The sequence below is a fragment of the Amblyomma mixtum genome, chromosome 4, assembly GCF_055824585.1.
Source record: "Amblyomma mixtum isolate Tamu chromosome 4, ASM5582458v1, whole genome shotgun sequence".
Classification (NCBI taxonomy): domain Eukaryota; kingdom Metazoa; phylum Arthropoda; class Arachnida; order Ixodida; family Ixodidae; genus Amblyomma; species Amblyomma mixtum.
The window spans coordinates 141104310-141130313 of NC_143015.1; the positions used below are offsets into that span (position 1 = coordinate 141104310).

Here is a 26004-nt window from a genome sequence, read left to right on the forward strand (position 1 = left end):
ACGCGCGGTGCCAACAACAACTACGACGTCGGCGGCTTTGCGACCGAACGAGCTGTATACGCTGTCGCGTAATGAAAATAGCGACGGTGCCGGCCCACAACAGCGCACTACTGCTCATAAATCTTACGGCACACTGACAAAACTGATAATGTACTGTACGTACGCCATCAGTATCACTGAAATCACTGTGTGTAAGCATTCGATCCCAGCCGCGGCAGTCGAATTTCTACGAAGACAAAAATTCTAGACTTCCGTGTATTGTGCGATGTTAGTGCGCATTAAAACCCCCAGAAGGCCGAATTTTCCGGAACCCTCCACTATCATCATCATCAACATTTATTGACCCTTTAAAGATCCCGTCTGGGACATTACATAAGGGGGGGGGGGTAAGACAGTGGTGTGAAACGGTCATACAAAGGCATGTAAACATAAAAAAAGCATAACAAAAATAACAGTAATAACAAGTTTGACGTGCAATTAGCGTCAGATAATTCAAATAGTACAGAATATATAACGCAAAGCAGTAGTATATAAAATTAAACATTAAAATGTACGGAAATTAAATAAGTGGGAAAACGCTTGTGGGGAGGGTGTCGCAATGCCACAAGCAGTTCAAATTGCAGGCAGAGCCAACGTTACTAGAACCAACTCGGGCAGAGCATCGCGAGGGAAGTAGCTATACCTGATAGCCTCAACCGCTTTGGGACTTTAAAACCCCCATAAACCAGAAACTAAATAAGATGTGCTCACCGGTCTCTACATGGCCGGCAGGAACTCTTCAAAGACAGCAATAGGAGGCTTAGCCACATCGTCATCATCACCAACAGGTTTCTGCGAGAACGAGGGGAAGAGACGTTGTCGAACGCCAGAGCTATAAAAGGAAGAACCCAAAAGGTGGTGGTAGTCAAACGTTCATACTTTACTCTGTTAAGTTCTGCTCAGTCCCTCTGGTAGTAGTTCGGGAACACCGGCCGCCCATAGACGCCTGATATGCCCTGCCAGGAAGCCGTCTACTTGACCGCAGTGAATGGCTCCGAGATATGAGGACTTCCCAGTCAGCGTTCAATGGTGAGTGCATTACAGTTTTGGGATGTGGAGTGCTTTAAAACGCGTTTTCCTTTTGAATATTCCGTTCTATACGGCAGATATGCGTCTGCATTCAATGTTTCAAGGAGCTGCACGAGTTCCCGTTCCCCTTCCTACGGGCTTGCATGAACAAAGCGTGTGAGCGCGTTTTTGCACTGTTGGACTCGACGAAGTAGGACGCCGCAGTCGCTTACTGGTCATGGTGCTCGGCCACTAACCCGAAAAACACGGCTTCGATTTCGGCAGTGGTTTTCGCGTTTCGGTTTTAGGTTCAGGTTTATGGGGGTTTAACATCCCAAAGCAACTAAGGCTATGACAGACGCCGCAGTGAAGGGCTCCGGAAATTTCGACCACCTGGGGTTCTTTAACGTGCACTGACATCGCACAGTACACGGGCCTCTCAATATGGAGTCGAAATGCTAGAGGCCCATGTGCAGTGCGATGTTCCGCCGCCCTGCACTACGGCGCCTCTCGTGCCTTGAGTCGTTCCGGGACGTAAAATCCTACAAAGCAATAAAACCTAAACGAGACGTAGGCCCCGTCTCCATGACTGTGCCAGACAGGGCAGATCCTCGTAGGTGGCCACGTGGCCGTGTCTAGCGTCTCATAGGAACTTTTATCCTGTTCGATGCACCGAGGCAAGACTTGAAGTGCGCCTCCGTGGTTCCGCCACACCCGGACGCCTTGTGTTATCGAGCCCGACGAACGAACCGCGCGTTGCCCCGCCGCGGTGGCTCAGTGGTTACGGCGCTCGGCTGCTGACCCGAACGACGCCGGTTCGATCCCGGCCGCGGTGGTGGAATTTTGATGAAGGCGAAATTATAGAGGCCCATGTACTGTGCGATGTCAGTGCACGTTAAAGAACCCCAGATAGTTGAAATTTCCGGATCCCTCCACTACGGCGTCCCTCGTAGCCTGAGTTGCTTTGGGACGTTAAACCCCAAGAAACCAAACCAAACCGAATGAACCGCGCATCTATCGTCCATCAAATCTCGGTTCGAGACGACGAAGCGACGCTTAGGCCTTGATTCCGCCGCACCCAGACGCTACTTCTTGAGAAGCATTATGAACAAGCCGCGTCTGGCTTCGCATACTGTGTGCTAGTTGTTCAGTGTGACGAAGTCGGACCTATAGCGCGCTTCAAAGTACCATTACGCCGCTTAGGGCACGTCTGCAGGGCCACACGTATACCTACCCTGGCGTTTCTTGTGTTTCATAGAATTTTCTGTTGCCAAGCCCACCGCACCTTATCAGCCCTGGCGTCTCTCGAGCCATTTCGGGTTCGATATGACGAAGCGACGCTTCGCGGTCGGCCGAATTTTCATGGAGGCGAAATTCTAGACGCCCGTGTACTGTGTGATGTCAGTGCACGTTAAAGAACCCCAGTTGGTCGAAATTTCCGGAGCCCTTCACTACGACGTCCCTCATAGCCTGAGTCTCTCGACCCGGATAAATCAATAAACCAGTAGCTTCAAGCACGACTCCCTGATTTTGCCACAACGGAAGGACTCGTGTATTAAGTGGACGACCTTCTGGTGTAGCGCAAATTTTTTTTTGTGTGTTCGACACGATTAAGTGCGACCGCGTCTCAGTAAATTTTTCCTGCCGGACGCACCGTAGAAGCGACCCCTAACAGGCCCTCGCGTCTTTCGAGCTCCTTAGGCTACTCAGTAGTGTTAACACGACGAAGCCAGCGCATTTCTGACTGCGTCTCGCCGGGTTCGTCGTTTCACGGCGCCCTTCTCAAGCGCTGCCAGTGTGGCGCCTTGTGCAATTTTCAGACGCGTTGCATAAGATGAAGCGGCACTTCGAACGCAACTTCCTCATTGTTCTACGACGGGTGCTCCGTGTTGCTGAGCCCTATTTGAAACACCTTTCTGGCATTACAGAATTTTCAGTACCGTTCGATACGATAAAGCCATGCTTAATACGCGTCTCTTTGATTGTGCCATGAAGGGTATGCATGTTAGGAAGCTCAATTTGAACCGACGCGTGTTCCACGTTACGGAACCCTATTACTCGATACCGTATACAGCTCGTAGTCGAAAGGCCGTCAGCGTCGTCTTAGTCTTAGTCGTAGTGGTAGTTGCAGCTGTCGTAGTTGCCACAGCTTAGTCGTAGTCTTAGTCGTAGTGGTAGTTGCAGCAAAATTCCCGACGGCTACTTAACTCTCTAATGCGAAATTTGAGCGCAGCACATCAGCTGTTAAGCTTTTCGATAAATTGAGGCAAAGAATTCGACCTAGACGTGTGTTTACGATTACAGACTTGTTATTTTTCACATATATTCCTTCCTCAAGGAACACTCTGCGAACAGTTCTTGATTTTCATGAACGAAGCTTTGTGGTCGGAGAAATAGATAAATATATGCCCGACTTGCTGCTCCAATGCCTGGTTCTCAAAGAACATGTCTATGCAGGTATTTCGCGAGGTTGCCACATCCGTGGGAGGCGTTACGAGCGAGAGGAACGGGATGTTGACCCACATGAGTGGTAAGGAATTCCAGTTTGTCTTTTGTTTGTCTTTACATCTACATTAAAGTCTGCACCCTTCCTACCACCCTGGCAGCTAGGCGGCAGTTACTGGTTGGTCGCGAGAGTTCGCTTACCGTTGTCAGCGGTAACGCATACGGCCAGCCTACATCTCTCTCCCATCACCCTACGTACCTATAAGCGCGATTCATTCGTTCGCTGACCCAGGGAGCCAGATACACGCACCTTTCCTTTCCTTAAAATGATCGGAGTGTAAAACGTCAACGCCAACGCCAACGAACACAACGAACGACGAAGGTCTATGGCTTCAGCGCCGCGTTTCTGGCACAACGTTGTCAATGCCAACGCATGCAGCACACCTGGCACTACCGCCACTTAGCTAAAAGCATGGTTTATGCTTCTTCCACCTGGTTCACGCGTCCACCGAGATGTCTGAAGCAGATAGTGCGCGATTTCCTTTCCTCAAAAACCAATTTACCTATTTTGCTCTGTTTCCAAGCTCCCGCGCACTTGGTTTCACAGCTTAAAGCGCGACTAAGGTGTCCACTGCTGGCTACAACGGACAACGGCGACGGCGTTACCGCGAAACGCAGAAACGGGCACCAAAGAGCTGCGCTCTAAAAAAATCGTATCATGCCAATCGTTTGCCGCAGAATTTTCCGGGTGGTCCAGTACGATTCAGTGTTCCGTGCAGCATAAACTCACCTAGTTGGACCCTAGCTTGTGGCAGAAATTCGAACCGCGAGCTATAATCGTTGCTGCGGGTGTCCACCGAAATGTGACACAGTTACTGCCCCATTTCGTTTCCTCAAAATGCTTGCCGTTCAATACTGGAAATGTTTACAAAGTGCAAGGCGTCGCACCGAACGGTCGCAGGCGTTCCGTGGACTCCCTGGCAACGCTTCAACACGCTGTCCTGTTCCACTCCTAGGCGCGAAGCTTTAGTTTTCCAATTTTTTGAACCGACGCTTTTCTGGCGCCATATTGCATTTTCTGTGGTGTTACTATAAAACTTATTCACCCGCCGCGGTGGCTCAGTGGTTACGGCGCTCGGCAGCTGGCCCAAAAGGCGCGGGTTCGATCCCTGCCGCGGCGGCAGAATTTCGATGGAAACAAAAGTCTAGACGCGCATGTACTGTGCGATGTCAGTGCACCTTAAAGGGGCCCAGAATCACAATATTAGTTAACTGTTTTGCCTGTTGATTGCATACAGTGAGTTATAATGGTGCTATTAGCGTCGGTAATACCGCGTATATTCCGTTTTTTAATATTTTAATGTCCTCCCAAAAACAACTTCATGGCTCTGATGGTGTCGCCGCACAGTGGCGGGTTTGTAGCAGCGGATATGACATCACCTGGCGCGAGCTTGATGATCGGACAAACAGTAAATATACTGCAAATTGTGTAAATAAATAGAGACACAATTTGTCACCTGTCTGCGTCTTGTTAGATCAAGAAAAAAAAAATTACCGACGATTCCGTTACTTCGTAATGCGAAATTTGAGCGCAGCAAATAAGCTGTTTCACCTTTTCGATACATTGAGGCAAAGAAATCGAGCAACACATGTATGCGCTATCACAGAATTTTTTTTTTTTTTTTTTCACACGTATTCCTTTAACAAAGACTCCACTAACAGTTCTTGACAGTCATGAAGGGAGCTTTGTGGTCGGAGAAATAGACTGATATATGTTCGACTTGGTACACCAATGCTTGATTCTCAAAGACGACATCTATACAAGTGCCTCGCGAGGTTGTCACAGCCGTGGGACGCGTTACGAGCGAGAGGAACGGGATGTTCTCCCGCATAAGTGTTAGGAAATTGCTGTTTGTCTTTATGTCAACATTAAAGTCCCCCACTACTAACATCGGTGTGGATCGATGGACGGTTAATGCGAGTTGCAGGAAGTGCACGACGTCTTTCGTGAGTGCGGTAGGGGCGAAGTAGGCAGCTACTACCAGCAAGCCGTTGGGCAACTTTGCGGCGCACAGTTCGCCAACTTCATGTGACGTGCCAAACATTTCGACTGGTATTGCAGAGAGACCTGTGCGCAAGTAGATAGCGACTCCCGCCGCTCTGTTGTGGTCTCTGCGAGCACCACAGCAGTATAGGAAATCTATGATTTCGAGAGGCTCTTCGGGATCCATCCAGGTTTCAGCAAAGCAAAGTACAGAGGAATGGCGCAGAATGTGATCGTGGTGTACGTCCTTGGCATGTGCGGCAAGGGAGCGTACGTTAAGAATGTGGTTGTGAATGATGAATCAAGTGCTGCCAGCGAATGACGCGTCCATTGGCTGTCTGCGTGTGTTACTGATGTGTGGTTAACATGTTAAGCTTCGCCTGTAAGAGTGGAACGCGACAGCGTCTTGCAACGCTGCCAGGGAGTCCACAGAACGCCATCGCCAATTCGGCTGTACGCCTTGCTGGGCGGTAAATTTATTTTTTGAGGAAAGGAAATGTATCTCTCTCGCATATCTGGGTGGACACCTGCACCTCGCCGTAAGGGAAAGGGGGAAGATGGGAGTGAACGAAGACGCCGTATTAGCTAGACGCGCCTTTGTTCATTCCAAACCATTCAGGTGGCATTACGGAGTGGCTAGCGTGCTCGTATCGCACTCCGGAGACCCTGGTTCGATTCCCCAACTCGACCAATTTCGTTCTCGGTTTTATTGATTTATGCGGTCTAACTAGAAAGGTTAATTAGGCTATTTCATATTTATATTATTGTATTTCTATCCATCGTGTTCTGTCATTAACCTGTCAATTGTTGGAACTGTCTAGGATGTTCGACACAACGTATATGAAACGAGCAACGTCTTACTGAGTGGGGAAGTGCGTGGTGGTGTAGGGAACGCGGCTTCGTACTTATCTGTTTTTTTCAGCAGCGTCTCCTTCCTGTTGTCGCTGCGGCGCGCGTCTTTCTTTTCTCTTCTTCTGACCTCTTCATTCTCCTCTATATTAATTAGGCTAATTGATTAATTAAGCAATTAACTAAACTCAGTCCAACTTAGTTGCAGCATCACTATACGATCCCTTTGATTGGTTGCATGGTTACTAGCCAAAGTACAATTGGCCCCATTTGAAATTCGCGCACTGTGACGTCACGAGCATTTCGACCAATTGAAAAGCGTGACATTGGGGGCGGAGCTGGTTACGAGGCCGACGACGACGCGAAACCCAGGAACGGACGCCAAAGAGCTGCGCTCTAAAACAACTTTTTTGATAAAAGCCCTGCAAAGCAAGTAAAATAAAAATACACCACCAGGGGCGCTCTGGCATGGAAATGTATCCATGATGGTATCCATCCGGATGTCGATGCAGGCACAGTCACTCTTTCTGAGGCCCTAGGGTTTAAAGATAACAATGGTCATGTAAATAAATCTATAGTGGAAGTCAGCAAAAAGCGATTGGAGGATTGGTGGCTGAAAAGCAGAGATGTGGCATAAGGTTAGAATAGTAGGAAACCGTAGGCAAAGGTGATGGAGAATCTTAATGAGAATTGCCAGCACAGTAAACAAAAAAAAATAATAAATAAAGAAAAGCTGAGCATGGTGGCAATTGCCACCACCCCGTTCCAAAGGGGGCGCTCCTATCCATCCATCCATCCATCCAACGCTGCCAGTCTGAGCAAGAACGAGTTACAGAGAGCAGGCAACCATTGAATACAAACTTCCGCGACGTGCTCTGGCTGGCTGTTTTGATTGGTTGCGCCAGGTGCCGTCATTGGGAGAGCGAAATAGGAGTGGGAAGCCCCGCCAAAATCGAGTTGAGGGCAGCGTTTTGTTTGCTTGTATTTTGAACTTTCTTCACTGAATAACTCCCGTTCCTGTGCATCGATTCTTGTAATTCTTTTTAAGTCAGCATCTGTGTGACATAAAGAACCCACCTGAAGTATAGCCGGTATTCCCCCAGGCAGTGTTTTGCAGCCCCTTCAAAGAACCCCAGGTGGTCAAAATTTCCGGAGCCCTCCACTACGCCGTCCCTCATAGCCTGAGTCGCTTCGAGATGTTAAACCCCAATAAACCAAAGCAAACCTAGAGCTTAATATTGAATGTGAGATGATCGACGAAGCGAGGTATTAAGCCGAAAGCCTTTAATGGCTCATTCCCCCGACCGTCCGGCGTCACATCTAGCGCCTGAGGGGACTCATCGACGAGCCCAGCTGACGAAACGGATGACGGGTGTCCACCGTGATCTGTGATAAATACAAATTTTCTTTCCTCAAAAACAATCTTCTTTTTCATCATTATGGCCCCCTCTTTCTTTTTCTTCTTTCATTCCCACTTCCTCCCTTACTGTACGGTGTAGTTCGGGTGTCCACCGAGGTGACAAAGAATTACTGTGCCATTTTCTTTCCTCGAGGAGGAGGAGGATAAACTATTTCCGTCGACAAATGTATCTGACGGTGTGGGGTTAGAGCCCCATCAAGTGGCCATGAGCCCGTGGCGTTCGGCGACTTCTAGGGCTCTTGTCACAACCCGGATCTGTGTGTCCGAGTCGGAACTGAGCAATGCGGCCCCCCACTGGTCTGGATTCGAGAGCTGCAAGCCTCTAGGTGGGTAGTCCCGAGGGCAAGCCCAGAGTATGTGAGATAGAGTGGCATGTTGGCCACACATTTGGCAGGAAGGGGAGTAGACCCCAGGGTATATACGGGCATATATCGCGGGGTTGAGGAAGGTGTTCGTTTGGAGTTGCCTCCACGCAACTTCTTGGGGTTTGGTGAGAGAACTATGTGCGGGGGGATATAGAAGTCTACCTAAGCGGTAGTGCATGGTTATGTCATGAAATGTGACCATACGATCTCTCGCCGTCCGCAGGACGGACGACACCACAACCTGGTCGACGAATCCTCGGGCATAATTGTGGGCAGCCTCGTTCCATGGATGCGACGAGTGCGCAGGGACCCAGATCAATTGGATCGGGCGGAGTTAGTTTGGTCCAGTGGAGGAGAGAGAGGGTGACAGGGGAGACCCGGCCTTTGGCGAAATTACGAATCGCAGATTTAGAGTCGCTTAAGATGGTCTCTGCAGAGGTGGAGACCATCGCCAAGGCTATGGCCGCCTCCTCGGCCTCCTCAGGCGATCTGACGGGAATGGAGCACGCAACTAGCGGCCGTCCGCAGTGGTTTACAACCGCGAGCGAAAAAGCTTCGCGGTCGGGGTATTCGGCGGCGTCGACATAGACTGCTGTCCGATCTGTTAAATACTTTTTGTGCAGAGACTTAGCCCTGTGCTTCCGGCGAGCGACATGATACTCTGGGTGCATATTTTTAGGAAGAGGGGTAACGATAAGGTTACTGCGGATATAGTGTGGAAGCTGGACCCTGTCGGGTGTGGTTGTTTCGAAGCGTATTCCAAGCTTGTCGAGTATGTGACGTCCCGTGGAGGTGTGAGTGAGACGCTCGTACTGAGAAGTGAGATGAGCTTCCGAGAGCTCCGCCACAGTGTTGTAGACCCCTAATGCCAGTAGTTTATACGTGGGCGTCCGGTGGGGGAGATGAAGTGCCGCCTTGTATGCCTGTCGAATAAGGCAGTCAACGCGGTCCTGTTCCTGGCAGCTAAGGTAGAGGTAAGGGAGGGTATATGTGAGGCGACTGATAACAAACGCCTGAACAAGACGTCGGAGGTCACACTCTCGCATGCCTCTATGTTTATTAGCAATGCGACGAATTAGACGAATGGTCTGCGATACAGAGACTGTAAGTTTAGCTAGAGTGTCGGTGTTTTTCCGATTGCTCTGGATGAGGAGCCCCTAATGGTGGATACTTCGCGTATGGGCTGACCACTAGCAGTAATGCAGATGGGAGGATGGCCGTAGAGGCCGGGTTGACCTCGGATGAGCAGCAGCTCGGAATTCTCAGGGGAGCACGAGAGGTCGGCTGCGGCTACATGGCGCTCAATGACATCGACCGCTCGAAAAACGTTGCTGTCAAATGTGTTTCCAACCGGCGAGGTATCGCGCAGAACGGGTGGTGGCGTTCCGTGGACTCCCTGGCAGGGCTACAGCACGCTGTCGCGTTCCACTCCTAAAGCGAAGCTTAAGCGTCATTAATTAGCAGTTAACGAGTATTTAGTCACTGATAACTATTTAGTTATTAATCAGTAATTAGCCATTACTAAGTAATTAGCCACCGCGGTGGCTCAGTGGTTATGGTGCTCGACTGCTGACCCGAAAGACGCAGGTTTGATCCCGGTCGCGGCGGTTGAATTTCTTTGGGGGAGAAATTCTAGAGGCCCGTGTACTGTGCGATGTCAGTGCACGTTAAAGAAGCCCAGGTGGTCGAAATTTCCGGAGCCCTCCACTACGGCGTCTCTCATAGCCTTAGTCGCTTTGGGACGTTAAACCCCATAAACCAACGAAACCAAACAACTAAGTAATTAGTACTTAATTATGAGGGACGTCATACAGTGGTGACATCACCAGTGCCATTGAAGCAGTCAAAGTGGTGCGGAATACGCTTTCGCCTCTGCGCACTTTAGACCGTCAAAGTGCCCCCTGAAATTTTTTATGCGTGTTTTCGCAATTGTAGCGCACAGGTTCGCCGCCGTGAGGATATCTAATGAAATGAGTGCGTCTCTTGCACAACACAGAATTTTCTATGTTCGATACAGCGAAGTGAGACGTAGACCACGTTTCCTTGACTGATCTGCACCTCGCGTCCTATGGCGCGGTTCACTGCAGGCCGGACGCCGGTACAGAATTGCACAAAAAGTTCTCTCGCAATCACATGGATCTAATCGAGACTTAGAGCACGTCTTCATCCCTATGGCTTTTCTTTGGAGTTGATATCTGTTACCATGCGCGCCTTCGGAAACGCAATACGTGCTCTCTGATGGTTGGCACAGGCATGTTGATCATTTGAATCCTCCAAGAAGGGAGTGGATCATACGCTCGAAAGTGACCGGAGCATTACATCGAACGAATGGAATTACTTTAAACTGATACAGACCATCGGGAGTAATGAAGGCCGTTTTTCCTCAGTTCATGTCGTCCACACCTACCTGTCAATAGCCGGAACGACGATCGACAGAAAAGAAATGGTTAGTTCCATGACGGGCAGTCAAGGGCATCATGTGTACGGGGTAATGGATAGACGTCTTTTTTTGTAATTCAGCTGGAGTATCTGTAATCAAACCAAAAGCGCAAGGTACCATCTTCCTTTTTAACTAGGACCACAGGAGAGGCCCACCGACTTGAGGAGGGCTCAGTACTGTCCTTGCCTAGCATCTTATCAACTTTATGTATCATGTAGTCGTGTCTTCATCGGGCTTGCCGTCACGTGCCATTAGGTGTGAGGTTCTGGGGAATAGGTTCGATCCCGGCCGCGGCGGCTCAATTTCGATGAAGGCGAAACTCTAGAGGCCCGTGTGCTGTGCGATGTCAGTGCACGTTAAAGAACCCCAGGTGGTCGAAAAATCCGGAGCCCTTCACTACGGCGTCCCTCATAGCCTGAGTTGCTTTTGGACGTTAAACCCCAATAAACCAAACCTTCGCCATGCTGGTCTTGGAGCTTCGCCGTGCTTAGTCTGCCATGGTCATCGGCCTTGTGTTCCTGGTCAGCACCGCCCGGCTGTGCACCTGCATGCCTGACCGGAACTGAGCTCGCCGTTCGCCCCAGCCCCGTCCTCCGCCCTAAACACAAGACACGACGAACTGATCCCGCCGACCAAACCCTACGCGACCCGACCGATCCGAGACACGTGCGCACACAGCCCCCTGCCCATACCGTCTGGTGCGCCCATGGACCTTGGCTGTCGGCTCAAGGTGACCTGTAGGTGACCTGTAGGTCACCTGTAGCCCGGAAGGTGACCTGTAGCGCCAATAAACTCCCAAGTAATTAGCCGGTGGCTGCAGGCCGTACTTATGCAAGTAAGTGCTAGATTTATGCTGTCACCTCTGATAGTGATAGGGGAGGGCACAACACCGAGTTTGCTGAGAAACGCAGCTTTTACAGCGATAACTCTGGAAGCTTTGTTCGAAATCACGTTGTAGTTGGTGCAGCACGCACGCACGCACTCTCACTCACACACACAACCCTAACGCTTGCACCTCGTGTCTATTTACTCCGCATAGCCTCTCCGCCACTCTCAGCAAGAGAAATTCCGCAGTGCCTACCGTTGCGCTATTGTGAGTATAGCGGAAAACATGGGACGACACCATTCACCCCGAATATCTAACCAGTCCCCTCGTGTGCTGTGGGATTTCGGCGTCAGTTCACGAACCCCAGGTGGTTCAAATTAATCCGGATCCCTCCACTACGCCGTCCCTCATAGCCTGCGTGTTACTTTGGGACGTTAGACCCCACAATTTAGAATTTTAATTTATTCTCATTCCGTAGGCAATTGTACTTTCTTATCATCTGATCTGTTCCATACTGCGTTCCCGACGGGGTCAACGTCCAGAAAGCGTTCCCACAGGGATCAATGTCAGACGAATTTTTTTCTCTCCGTGATCCGAAGCTCATAAAGCCTAGCTTCTAGCTAGAGGGATGAATACTGATGTTCTGTCTGTCTTCTCTTGCATGAGCAGGAGGCCTTGGCGGTCGGGCCCTCCGTGCAGATGCAGAGGGCGCACGGGTTGGCAGTCCACCTGCGGCTTCGTCACGTGGGTGTTAGGTCGTCCAGCTGCGGCTTCGTCACGTGGGTGTTACAGGAAGCTGTGGCCCGCTTTCTCGCCACCACAGGAAATGATGGCAGCCCGACCACGGCATCAGGTGAGGAGGTCTGCGAACAGCTCGGCCGTTTCCAGACTCACTTGCGTCACGTGACTAGCGGGAGAGGATATGGTGCTTCAGTTACGAAGTACTAGGGATACACCGAAGAAAGCTTGGGATCACACATCACCCGTGTAATATGTTCAGGGGTTTTCTATGGCAATCAGTAAAGTCCAGGCTAAAGTGCGATTGGATACACCGAAGAAAGCTTGGGATCACACATCACCCGTGTAATATGTTCAGGGGTTTTCTATGGCAATCAGTAAAGTCCAGGCTAAAGTGCGATTACAACGCAAGTAATTGACTACAATGCACTTGCAGACTATTTCATACTCCACTTTAGTGCGCTAGCCTATTTGCCGAATTCAATGGCGTCAACAACTTGTGCAAGGCCGGTTTTTTTTATTTGAATCTTCATTGTGGTACAAGATAACTAAAGTGAAGTACTGCGTGAGAATCAATCCTTTATACTAGCCATAAGTCTGGTGTTTTCGGGTAGTATATCCCCTTGCATGCCGTAGAGCTGAAGCGGGGGGGACGGAGAAACAAGTCGTGTTAGGAGGAAGGGGAGGGAGGGGGGAGGTAGGGAGATGAAGGAACGTTCTTGGCGGTTGAAGTGTCCGTTTTTCTGTGCAATGCTGCGCACATTAGGCACCTCAAGTTATGTGAAATATTCTGGAGCCCTCCGCAACAGCCTACTCATAGCCAATGGGTCCCTTCGGGGTGGCATACTCAAAAAATTCAGGGGGCACTTTGACTGTCTAAAGTGCGTAGACGCGAAAGCGTTTTCCGCACCACTTTCGCTGCTTCTGTGGCACTAGTGGCGTCACATATAATTGAATATTAACTACTAAGTGATGTCAAATCACTAATTAATGGTTAATTACTGATTAATGCCTGAATACTAATTAACTGATAATTAATCACGCTTAAGCTTCGCCTTTAGGAGTAGAACGCGACAGCGTGTTGTAGCGCTGAGATGCCTTGCCCTTTGAACACAACGCTTTTTGAGGAAAGGAAATGGCGCAGTAATTCTGCATCATCTCGGTGGACACCTGAACCGCACCGCAGGGGTAGGGAGGAAGGGGGGGGGGGCTGAAAAAAGGCAAAGAGGGCCCTAATGAAGAAAATGAAAATTGTATTTGAGGAAATGAAATCACGCAGTAACTGTCTCACATATCTCGAAGGACACCCGTCAAAATTCAGGGGGGCACTTTTTTGACCTAAACTGTGGTCACTGATGTGTGGTTAAGATGTTAAGCTTCGCCTCTAAGAGTGGAACGCGACAGCGTCTTGCAACGCTGCCAGGGAGTCTATAGAACGTCATCGCCCATTCGGTTCTACGCCTCGCTCGTCGGTAAATTGGTTTTTGAGGAAAGGAAATGTATCCGTCTCTCATATCTCGGTGGACACCACGGTGTAAGAATATTTTAGGTGAGACGACGCCGCTGCTCTCCGTTTCGCGACAAATCTCTGCTTCTCAGCTCTCCAACAGATGGCGCTACCAACTCAGACCTGGTAGTGCCCGGTCGCTGTGTGGGCGAAGTCACGGTATAAGAATAGGTGCGACAAGTAAACAAGAAACCAGCTTGGTCTTGCAACGTCATCGTTGCGAGGCCAAAGTAAATCGTCCAGTAAAATAAATAGCATCAATTAACAGCTTCATGTTAACCCCTAGCGTTCGGTTTCATGTGCAGCGAAGGCGAAACGGCGAGTGGGGGGGGCTAAGCCCCGTTCGTCCGGCCGATGTTGGAGCATGCGTTAGGTAGTTTCTCTGATACTGGCTATCACATGAATAAACGTCTGCAATGTTTTCGCTTACCCCAGTCATCTGTCGTAGGCGGTCAAGCGCAGCTACTGTTATACACCGACACCGAGCTTATATTCTACCGCTCACGATCGAGTGGCCCGTCATGGCAATAACGCCGCAAGTTGGTGATAAGCGTCAAAGTAAAAGGAATTCACAGGAAACAGTTGCAACATTTCAGCCCAGAAAACGGCTAATAAACTGTGATAACCCTTGCACCCTTATTCTGCTGTGTTGGCGTGATATTGACAACTACATATTCGATACTGTGTGTGCTTTAATATTCCTACGTTAAGATACATACAGTTCATAGTGTTGTTCATGAGAAGAATGCATACATTTGTGTGGATGGCAAAAAGGCGTTGACATCATAAATTTCAATTATTTGCTAAAGAGCTTGCCGGTCGGCATGGATTCTGAGAGTATCCGATAGGCTACTGCATGCACGACATATGTCTCCCACCGGTAAAAGCAGTGGGCAACTTTTATGCCTCCATTTACGCTGGCAGTCAACTAAAGCACATTCAGGAGCCACAGAAGGAAACTCCTTCATATTAGGTCCTCCACTGCAAATGTGTAAGTTCTGAACGGTTTTTAGCAATCCAGGATTTCGAAACTTCCTTCCTGTGTCAGTCAAGCGAAAGATATATAACGCCATTTTTTGTCACATTTAAACTACTGTTTTTTGGTGTGGGGCACTACATCAGAAACAAATATGCATAAAATTTACATGCTGCAAAAGAAAGCTGTTCATTACATTGCCAATGGTGACTACCATGCCCCTACTGATAACTTATTTTCACACTACCAGATTATACCAGTCCATAGCTTGTACCGATATTACTTAGCAACCAGATACAAGAAATCTCTACAATATAATAATCGAGCGTTTCTAGACATGACCTGCCTCACTCAAACTGTACCGGCTTATACCCTGCGCAATACAGAAAAATGGTCTATTCCTTTTTGTCGCACCAAATACGGCAATCAGATGCTAAGATACAATATGTCATACTTATTAAACCAATTACAATCCATGAATATCGATATTTCCAAAAGCAGCTTGCGCGAAATTAAAGCTGCGTTTAAATAAGCAAGAAAACGTTGTTAAGTATATTCTTTTTTATGATGTATAAAATGTATTGTATGTATAACTGTGTCGGTTAAAAAGTCTTTGTCTCTAGCGTTTGACCATCTTCCTATGTTTGTTGCTGTATGCCATGTAAAAGAGGTCCGGGGGTCCCTGAAGTGATCTGCGATCACTTTTTACCCGGACCTACCCAGATCTATGATGTAAATAAAACAAACTTCAAACTTCAAACATCCTCAACTTGAGATTTCGACACAGCAAAATTCTTTATGCCTACAGCACTGCATTCAACCGGCTTGCCGAATATGTACACATGCAAACCCATGTCACTTTTCACAGGCACAGACTTTCTGTTAAAAAACACGCATGCACCGTCACTTGTGCGTAGCAGAGAGGCGTCGTGGAACACGAGGTCACGCAACCCTCCCGCGTCGATGCGATGCACAGCCCAGGACGGTGTCGGAAGACAGAGTTGATGCTGTGTTGAACATTTCTTCGAACGGCGATGAAGTGCAGAGGTCACTTGCCCCGACAACATCGCTGCTCTCGTTGACTTCGCCGTCTGCGCTTTGAGCAGATGGTGCTGCTGGCAGGGTTTGAAATCCGGTACCTCCACTGCTGGTCCTGCAAGTACACGCGGAGGAAGCTGCACGACAAGCCTGCCGTCTTGACTGCTTGCGAGGACTTCTCACCTTCTTTGACAAGTAGCTCGGCGCTCCTTCGAAAATAGTTGGCAGAGCATCCTTGGCAAGTCCCGCTCTCCTGTTGCCCGACATCAGAACGCGGCCATCAATAGCTGCGGACCAAGTTTTCAGTATGAAGTGAGGAGCGAAATGTTTTTCACAGACAAGGTCCGTGCGCTGCAGTACCCGGTCTTTGCGAGGGATCGCCCTTACGTCTCCATGCGTCGAGCCTGGCTTGGTCGTGCGGCGGCGTAAAAAGCGATAACTTCTCTTTACAGGACTTATAGCCTGTGTTGCAGTAAGGTACAAAGCACTTCCCCATCGCGCAGCATACCAGTACACTAAACAACCAAACAGATCAACGCACAAACACACGTGCGCGCGATCACAAGAGCAGGCGCAGAGGCAGGCGCTAGGGCGCTAGTTTCGCGCGCCTCCTCTCGAGGGCTCTTCTCACTAGAACTCAACTCTCCTCTCCCCGGGAAGCATCGCCTCCGCGCCGTTCTCTCACCTAAAATATTCTTACACCGTGGTGGTCACCTAAACCTCGCCGGAAGGGAACAGAGGACGATGAGAGTGAGCGAAGACACCGTATTCACTAGACGCTAGTGCACTGCACGGGCTCGGGCCGGCCCGAAAGCCCGGGCCCGGCCCGTGTTATGATTTGTTTTGCCGGGCCTGGGCCGGGCCCGGGCCTGGAGTTGCGGGCCCGGGCCGGGCTCGGGCTTAAAGCTGCGGACCCGAGCCGGGCTTCGGTCCGTATAGAAACGGCTGGTGTCCGACTATTCATTCACTATTGCAGAGTGAAGTACACAACTGCGGCATTGGAGCAGCGACACAGGTGAGCCATGGGTTATAGTACGCGCTGAGGAAAAAACTAAGCTTTATTCATTGACTTATTTATTTCCTTATTTCCACGCCGCGGTGGCTTAGTGGTCAAGGCGCTTGATTACTGAGCCGGGGAACCAGGATTTGCTCCTATAGCCTCGGCGGCACATTTCTATTTAGGCGGCAAGCATGACAGCCATGTACTTTGCAGTATCATTGCTCGTTGAAGAAACCCAGGTGGTAGAAATGATCCGGAGCCCTCTGCTTCGGTGTCTCTCACAGCCTGACTCCCCTTGGGCCCTTAAGCCCCAAAAACATCGCTTTTGCTTTGTAGCTATATTTTTGTCATGTGAGAAAATTCACAAACTAAAGCGCGTTTGGTTTTATTTTTGATTGACCGGAACGCCTCGTAAATGAAATAGCCACAAAAGTTCACTAGAGTTTGTAAATATCATCTCATAATCACATCTATCCCTCCTCGCTTCTTCAGCCTGGTTGTCATGGCAAGTGTTTTGCCCTGTAAGTTATCACGTGCTTCGCGCGTTATCTTCTGCTCCACCAGCAAGAGTATAATTTAACCGGTCTTAATTGGCCATTGATCGTTCGTAATCCCAAAACATACCTATACACTATTAGAAATGCATTCGGGAAGGACATATTAGTTTAGGACGCTTATAGTCTTCAAAACACACACCGCGAAATATTCAAGCTTTTTAGCTTCTCGTTTGTGCTGAAAGGCTACTAGTTCGGCTATGAGTTCAACCTTTTTGATCGCGTTCACTAAAAAAATGTCATCCTACTGCGTGCTAGGCAGCTTTAAAGTTTATAATTCGTGGGCGGCAAAATATAACTGATTAAGATCATGGAGGAATGCAAAGTAGTCTATTACGCGAGTATGCAGCCCTTTTTATTTGGCTCTCGGAACTTTCGAGTTTATCTTTGCGCACCTACACGAGATCAGTGTCCAAAAGAGGGCCTGGCAAGAGCTACTCTTAATCACTTCCTTCTGGGTCAAAAAGAACCAGCTTTCTGCAAGCCAAACTGTGGTTTCAGAACCTTTGTCGGCGAGTTTATCGGTCTAGTAGTAGCAGTCTACTTGGTCAGAGTGAGCAGTATACCTCAAGCGGTACTGTGAAACGGGCCGGGCCGGGCCCGGGCTGGGCTTCACTCCGGGATTCACGGGCCGGGCCGGGCTCGCTAGAGCGATAATTTAGCGTGCCTGGGCCGGGCCCGGGCTTGAAGCCGCGGGCCTGGGCCGGGCTCTGGCTTCAGGTCGCGGGCCCGGGCCGGGCTCGGGCCTCAGATTGAGGCCCGTGCAGTGCTCTACTAGACGCGCCTTCGTTCATTCCAAACCATCAAGCTGGCATGGCGGAGTGGATAGCATGCTCGTCTCGCACGCCGAAGACCGGGGTTCGATTCCCGAGCTCGACCAATTTCCTACTCGGCATTATTTATTTATATGGCCTGACTAGAAAAGTTAATTACTTGGAGCATCACTATACGATCCCTTCAATTGGTTGCATGGTTACTAGCCAAAGTACAATTGGCCCCGTTTGAAATTCGCGCACTCTGACGTCACGACCGTTTGACCAACTGAAAAGCGTAACATTTCTGTCGACAACTGCTGCTTACAACGATGAGACATTAAAGGCTTTCGCCTTAAAAATGATAAATGTTATTAAGTGTCCATCACTCTGACAATGCTCCACATAAAGAGCAAAAATTATATCGTGTTTAAAACCTTGTAGATGATGCTCAAAGCGGATTCATTAGGTTGTCAGCTATTCCCTAAGTAGCACTTTTCAGCACGAAATATGCGGGAACGTGCAATGAAATAACACATGTTCTTGACATGGGAAATAATAAAGCTGGGAGGTAGCATGTGCCTGAAGTGAGTACCATTGCGTGCGTAAGACCCGGTGTCAAATGTTTATTTAACACGATCGTGACGAATGAATGCCGTTTCTTTGCATCCGCTGTTCAGTGCTTCAATCTGAGCTCCTAGCACTGAATACTGCACTCGGAATGAGGCCGTATACATCTATTTCCTCCTGCGTGGCGTGACCCCAGTGAAATTAAATTTCGTTCCTAATATTACCGTTTCGAATTGAGTGCCCACACGGCTGTTTGAAATTGCCTTTTCCCAACCTGGTTACTGGGTTGCTGCAAATAAAACTAGGTATGCATGTTGTTGGGAACTAAGTTGCCCTAAAACTTTTCGTTTCAAATCCAGACGCATGGTCGTAAACAGCGGTGTACATGCTTGTTCTTCTTCGCAGGCCGCATTGGTGTTTTGGATGTGCGGGCATTCTCAAGTTGCCTCGTCTGCCAAATTCGCTATGCAGGCTACAAAGGGGGTAAGTGTGTGATCTTCGATATCCTGGAAGACTAACCTTAAGCTCCTTAAAGGCAGCAAGGGAGATAAAAAGGGGAGGGGTTTGAATTCTAGACGAATAATCTGACCATGAAATAAACAGGGAGTGTACTGCATGGGTCACCTCGGTGCGTTTAATTATGGACAGTGGAATTAGGGTTAAACCCTATTTTCATCGACCCCCACTAGGTGTCTGTGTTCGATAGCCGTGTTAGGAGGTCATCCTTTATGAAACAACGCATTTTCAAGCTTCCAGAACGGTCGAGCGGCTTTCATATCTGTCTAGCACTATCTCGCCTGAGCAGTTGGGCAGGAGTTAGTAGTAGGAATTCGTAGTTCAAGATATCAGGCATCTCGCCAATCAAAGCAGATTGGCACAGAGCTAAGTAGAGAGTTTTTCACGGCGTGAGCTCTAGATTACAGCTGACACTTTAAAGAACCCTGCGGTGCAGTAGGCCCACATCAAGAGTAGCAGATGATGGCCTCCAGGGAAACTTTGTAAGACGTTGCTAATGGGGATTAATTGATGGCAACAATATGCGCGCACTACGCAGTCAAGCACCGACGCAGGATATTTCAAAATAATCGTATTGCGTGTTGTTCCTTCACAACCTAGAAATAAATGTGCGGTGCTCATTACGTTCAGATCGCGTAATTAAAAGTTGCCGAAGGCAGCTATTGCTCACTGCAATGGAGAGGCCCAGTCCAAAAAACGTGTAGCACACTGAAAAGGATGTTCCAGGATTTTCCCTAAATTCTCTAATGGCTGCGTTTGGGCGAGTTGGTTAGACATCGACGGGCATCGACGTTTTAAAGAAGTGTTCGAAGACAAGGCCAATGGTGTCCCTTTCAAATGTTTTGAAAGTGCTCAAGGAAGACAACTTATGTGTTCTTCCATCTGATAAGGAAGGCGGTTTTGCTGTAATGCCAAGATGCCTTTTTGGTGAAAAAGTTGACAAAGCGATTGAGAATGTATTTCACAAGCAGCAAGGCATTAAGCTTTCAAAAATTAGGCTGAAGGCAAAAAAGTTGTGTACTTCGCACAATCTCACCCGTTTAGCTCAGTCCATCGAAAATTCCAGAGGCCTAAGTCTTGACATGTTTTTTTCTGCTAAAACCCATAAATTGGATTGTCCTTTAAGAATAATCGTTTCAGAAGCGGGAACGTGGCAAAAATCAGTCTCAGACTTCCTGCAAAGGAGCCTAAAACAGCTAGTTGTTGACGACCCCTTCTTAATAAAAAATTCCGATTGCGTGACTACTTTTCTTAAGCAAAGTGAAAGAAGAAGTCTCAGTGCTTTCTCGGTAGATATAAAGGACCTTTACTATTCTTTGCCCCAAAATGGTTTGCTGCAGTGCGTTGAAAGATGTATCGAGAACTCTGGTGTAATTGATTTTCAGAATTCAGTGGGTGTGAGTGTTGGCGCTTTTCTAGAACTTTTAGGTACATATCTTGATTCTACATTTGTTAGGTGGGGCGATGACCTGTTTTTACAGAAGCAAGGAATTTGTATAGGGTCCAGTGTGGCTCCCATTTTAAGTGACTTGTTTTCATCTGAATGTGACAGAAGGCTCTTTGCCTGCCTGAAAGACGTAGGGGTGGTAAATGTATTTCGTTACGTTGACGACTTTTTAATTTTGTTAGACACAACTGTAATCACCCTCGATGAGGCCGTTGGAAGTGTTTTAGATTGTTTTTCGAATTGTTTATCTCCACTTGTTGTCACACATGAGCTCCCTGATAACAATAGTATACGCTTCCTTGACATCATATTAACATTTTTGCAGATCATACTTGCTGGACTTATCATCCCAGAGATGGAAAATTGCCTTTACCTTTTAGCTCCGCGCATTCTAAACTCATTAAACGTAACATAGCTCGTTTAGGTTTCATAAACTGTTTGAAAAAGTCATGCCCACATTCTGTTGAAGAAAGCATCTTTTTACAGTCAAGAAAGTTGCAAGATGCTGGCTACCCATTGCACATGCTGGTGTCTGTTGCAGAAGGACTTGTAAAAACAAACAAAAGGAATGCTAACTCAAAGCAAGAGCCGGATAAGACAAAAGATAAAAGAAAGTTTGCAGTCATACCCTATAAGCACAGGTTGTCACACAACCTAAGAAAAATTGGTAACCGAGTGAATGTAAATGTGTTGTTCTCTGCCCCAAGTAAGCTGAGTGCGCTAAGCAAACAGAGCACGTCAAAAAACAGGCTGAAGTCAGGTTGCATGATCAAGCACCAAAAACCATTTGTAAAATGCACAGAAGGGGTTGTGTACAAGTTGCCTTTGACTTGCGGTAAATATTACATAGGCCAAACTGGTAAATGCCTGAATGAGAGATTAGGTGAACACAATTACGTTGTCGAAAACAGAAAAGGTGGGCATTTGAGCATTCATTGCCTCAAGTGCAAAAGCAAGAATTGTCGTCCTCTCTTTCATCAATGTAAAGTTCTGTATAAAAGCAACTGTAAAACAACGCGTGAAATTGTTGAGGCAAGTGAGATAGCACGATCTGGCGATGAATGTGTAAGTGGTGCGTCAATTTTGCTGTCTGAGAAAGAGATTGCATATCTTTCTTCTTTTGCATGTGCAGCCAGATAATATTTTATCTTGTTTGAGTTTTCTTTGCATGCGCAGGTGATCTGAAGTGTACATATATTCTGCTCTCGCATGAAAATAAAAATCAGTTGGAAGTAAGCGCTCGTGTGTCTGTCTCTTTCTGTTGTCCGTTGTTTTTATGCGCTTTCCAGGTTTAACCCTAAATTCTCCACGAAATGCCCGCTTTCAATCTCACGTCTTCAACATGATCACGTGGGAGATTATCGAAAGCGCTTGGTCGACCTTGTGTGCAAGTCTGCTTTGACCCGGAGGTCGTTTGACCCGGAGTTCTGAGTTCTGATTACTTACTTTCTGCCGTCTGTGTACAAGAAAAATCAAATAAAACAGCATTACTTACTTTTATTTTTCTAAGTGTACCCACAGGTGCTAAATACAAAAATGCACTAGTACCGTTATTTAGAAATATTTTATCCATTTTAACAAAAGCCAGGTAAGCCTCACGATTAGCGGCAACAAGGCTGCGACCGCGCAACAAAGATATCAAGACAGTTAATACGCCCTGCAAATAGCGCATGTAGCTGGCACATATGAACTAATATAATAATTGCCAGTTTGGCAAGGATGGTGGCTACAATTATAGCCCCGCGAGTTTCTATGCAGTCGAGCAAGCGGTTGAAAATTTCTCTTTAGGGTAGTGTTCCCCTCAAGAAACCATTGTCGTTATACTCTGCGAAGTTTTGCTTCCTCCTCGTTCGAACATGTGCTCTTCACTGTCTTGCATAATCCCCGGCTCCTGTCGTCTCTATCAGCATTTCTATCTGCATGACAATTAGTGCGGCCGCCGTGATGGCTCAACGACGCTCGGCGCCTGAACTGAAAGACGCGGGTTCGATCCCGGCCATGGCGGTCGAATTTTGCTGGAAGCGATTCTTCGATGTCAGTGTCATATCAGTGCACGTTTAAAGAACCGCAGGTGGTCGAAAATTCTGGAGCACTTCACTTCGACGACCCACATAGCCTGAGTCGCTTTGGAACGTTAAACCTCCATAAACTAAGCAGACAGCTAATGCGCTTAACTGAACGTTTTCTGGTTGTATCTTTGCACAGCTGCCTAAAACTGAGTTCTCAAAGCAACAAAATGAAATCCTTATTTTTTTCTTTCTGTCTAGACATGCAACCATGGAACAGAACGATATCCTCTACATTTTGCCCTTGGCGACTCGCACACCGCCACTCCGATTGCAAAGCTGCGCTTCTAGGCTGCAAGAAAAGTTTATTAGAGGCTTGAACGTGTTGTGAAAACTTCTTCGATCATGTTTAAACCAGGTTTTGTTTATGGGGTTTTAACGTCTCAAAGCGACTCAGGCTATGAGGGACGCCGTAGTGAAGGGCTCCGGAAATTTCGGTCACCCAGGGCTCTTTAACGTGCGCTGACATCGCACAGTACTCGAGCCTCTAGGATTTCGCCTCCATTGCAGTTCGTCCGCTGCGCGTCTTTCTCGTCCGCGTCTTTCTCGGGCCAGCAGAAGAGCGCAAAAAATTGCAATGTGAGGACACTTTGGCAACTAAAGTGTTCAGAGGCGAAAGCCGCGGACACTATGCCGGGACGACTTTCGTTGGATGTGATGTCACAGCGTTCCCGTGGCTATATCGATACCAAAATTATACACCTTTCGGGAATCTTCAATGTTAATTACGCTTAATTACAGCTTTCTCCATCTACTTTGACACAAATTCGACGTTTTTCCAATCATTCTGAGATAATTTTCACTATGCCGTGACGACTTCCGGTGAATTTGACGTCAGACCGTTCGCGTGGCAATATCGACGTCAGCACAATTTCGACGCAATTTCAGCATTTTTGCCTATAATTAATTAACGAATTTATCTACAGTCATCAAAATTAGCTTCTAGGGTTACGTTTTTCTCCTCTATCTGAAGCAGTCATTGGGTTTAGTTTATTGTTTTTAGTTCCGGAGTTAAACGCGTGTGACACGCTGTGTTAGCGAACGACAGTATGAGCCATTAAAGGCTTTCGCCGTAAATACCACTGAGCCATCGCGGCGGGGCCTGTGTTTAAACCAGGGATGCTTGCTGGTGCACAGACGGGACGTATAGTAATGTTCTGCTTTTATCTTGCAACCACTTCTTCAAGCAGCATCAAGTGGCTGTGGTGCCGAGGCAGCCTTGAGAAAGGGCCAATTGCTGTCGCCATGTGGGTGTCGCCGCTTCTTCGCCGCCGTGGACTTGATGACAGCAGTGACGATGAAGACTGCATGTGAGGAGGACTCCGAGCATTTTGTTCGTTTCTAGACTCGTTTGCGCCTCAGCCGTAGAAAGCGGCAGTTTTCGCTTACCCCAAAGTACGCCATTTACTTCTAAGGAGTATTCGCGTAAACTAATAGGCTTTCGTTCGGTTTCTTTTAATCTACACAGATTTTTCTCGTTTGAAGAAAAGTTTCAAAAGGAACGGCGGTGGCTGTTCGCGCGGAACAGGGTAAATTTAAATAGGAGGAAAATAGGAAAAGCACATGTCCTGCTGCCGACTTAGTTTCGGATTATATACTTCCGAGAGCTGAAATAAACCGCTCTTTTTTATTTAAAGCGATGGAAGCTTCCTATTCACCGGACGCCACCAGAGACGAGGGTGCTTGCAGTTTCTGGAAGCAAGAGAGCGCGCGCAGTTTTAACGATGTTCATTCTGATAGGTCCGCTTGCAGGACACTTATATTTGAATCTACTAACTGCCAGTCCCTTCTACCGACGCTGCGGCGCAGGTCGACGAGCTGCCCTAATCAGAGCAAAAAAAATCGTGAGTTTATGAGCTGACCCCCGCACGACAGTAGATTTCTGTGATACTCGAGTTCAGCGTTAACGCGCACCTGCGACACTTATTTTCAGTCGTATTTGTCTGCGTTAATTTCACATGTTATTGACAGCATAGTGCACTTCGAAAAATTCACTTCTTAGTAGTCTCTGCGTGGCACTTGTGTGCATCGCGTCGCCCTAATTTTTGCCTGAATTAAGCAGGAAAACGGAGACCCCGGCCAATGCCTAATGGACGTAATTGCCGGCGTTCGTCTCATCTTTACTCGAAGCCAAATCATTCTCACCGCAGAAGCCACCTGCTGTCTTCTCGAACGGTCCACGCTCCTCACATTTGCAGATATATATATGTGACGCCTTCGTTTCGAGCTGAATGGCAGCCGGTTGTGATACCTCCCTTGCAACTGAATTACACCCTTGTTACGAACACTTGTTTGGCCACCTGTAGAGTCTGCGGTACTCGCTGTGATCTCAGTACCCACCTTTTTACTCTGTCTTTCAGCAGCAGTAAGAGCCTGTGCCCATCGAACCCTCAGTGCGGATGCGGAGGGCCAGCGCGGCGATAGCCCGCCTTACGTTCGTTCGTCGTGTGGGTGCCGGCAGAAGTTTTCCCCCGAATCCTGGCCGTTTCAACCAATGGGCGAGCTAAGGCTGCACTCAGAGGTAAGCAGAACCGCTCATAATTAGGCCCGCTCGAATATGGGTGTGAAGTGAGCAGCTGGAGAACGTGTGTGTATGTTCGGGGGTGGGGGGGCTCTCTCTTACCCCCAATTACGCTGTTGATGTTATTATTTCCAGAGAGCAGGGGTTTGCTCTTCTTTTATTCCGTACAGATTGTTTTAAAGCTGGCGAATATAAGAAAGAGCAATATGTGTTTGAGTATTTCAAGTGAAGGAGGACACGTGAGTGGGATAAAGTGCAAATAAAAGACTCATTCTTTCAGTGAAACTACCTCACTACCAGATTACTTTTTTTTTCTAAGTTGGGTTGTCATGTTGCGGAATTGTAGAAATGTAACGTGAAAAATTGGGCACTAACAAAGCCATTAGTGAAATTAGGTAGTTGATTGCCAGCCCTTTGAGACCGAGGTAATAAGGAAAGCAAAGATGCGTCACTGTATCTCTCTAGATGTAAGCCTCAGGCCCGCGAGGCAAGATCTTGCACGGCTGTTGGGCAAGAGAGCAAGACATTCTTGAAGGCAGGCGCGTGAAGGTGCGTTTGAGGTAGTCAAAGGTGATCCGGCGTCCTCCCCTGCTGCTGCATCCATAGCCGACGTGATGGTGATTCTGCGACCGCGACAATTAGTGGAGGAGGATGGCTCCCAAGCGGTGCAGCCGTAACAAACTAAGCAGTCACTGGCAGTCTAAGTAGCGCAACAAGGGCTTTCGCATAGCGCACTTTAGGCTGCCAAAGTACCCCCATAGGTCGGCAGCATGTTTTTCGCAACAGCTTTCTCTTCAGAAACGACTCCTCACCCGAGGACAGTAATTTACTTCAAGACTCCATGCTTGCCTTCAGTGCTAATCTTTCCGCCCAAGATATCGGG

General features: G+C 48.1%; 2 protein-coding genes across 6 annotated transcripts in view; both read left to right on the forward strand.

Moving 5' to 3' along the window:
- Positions 1-26004, forward strand: part of LOC149348482 (uncharacterized) — a 133374-nt gene that overhangs the window by 56143 nt on the left and 51227 nt on the right. The gene's annotated exons all lie outside the window — the stretch shown is intronic.
- Positions 762-25099, forward strand: LOC149348483 (uncharacterized). Of its 4 annotated transcripts, XM_089588124.1 has the most exons (7): positions 762-1068; positions 3505-3577; positions 12106-12289; positions 16672-16710; positions 18977-19054; positions 23788-23910; positions 24961-25090. In XM_089588124.1, exons 1-6 carry the CDS (start codon positions 1041-1043, stop codon positions 23821-23823), a joined length of 438 nt encoding a protein of 145 aa, XP_089444250.1. In that variant the 5' UTR covers positions 762-1040; the 3' UTR covers positions 23824-23910; positions 24961-25090. The 4 variants fall into 4 exon arrangements, with proteins under 4 accessions (XP_089444250.1, XP_089444248.1, XP_089444247.1 ...); XM_089588122.1 differs by lacking the exon at positions 762-1068 and having other exon boundaries at positions 3174-3577; positions 24964-25099; XM_089588121.1 differs by lacking the exon at positions 762-1068 and having other exon boundaries at positions 3174-3577.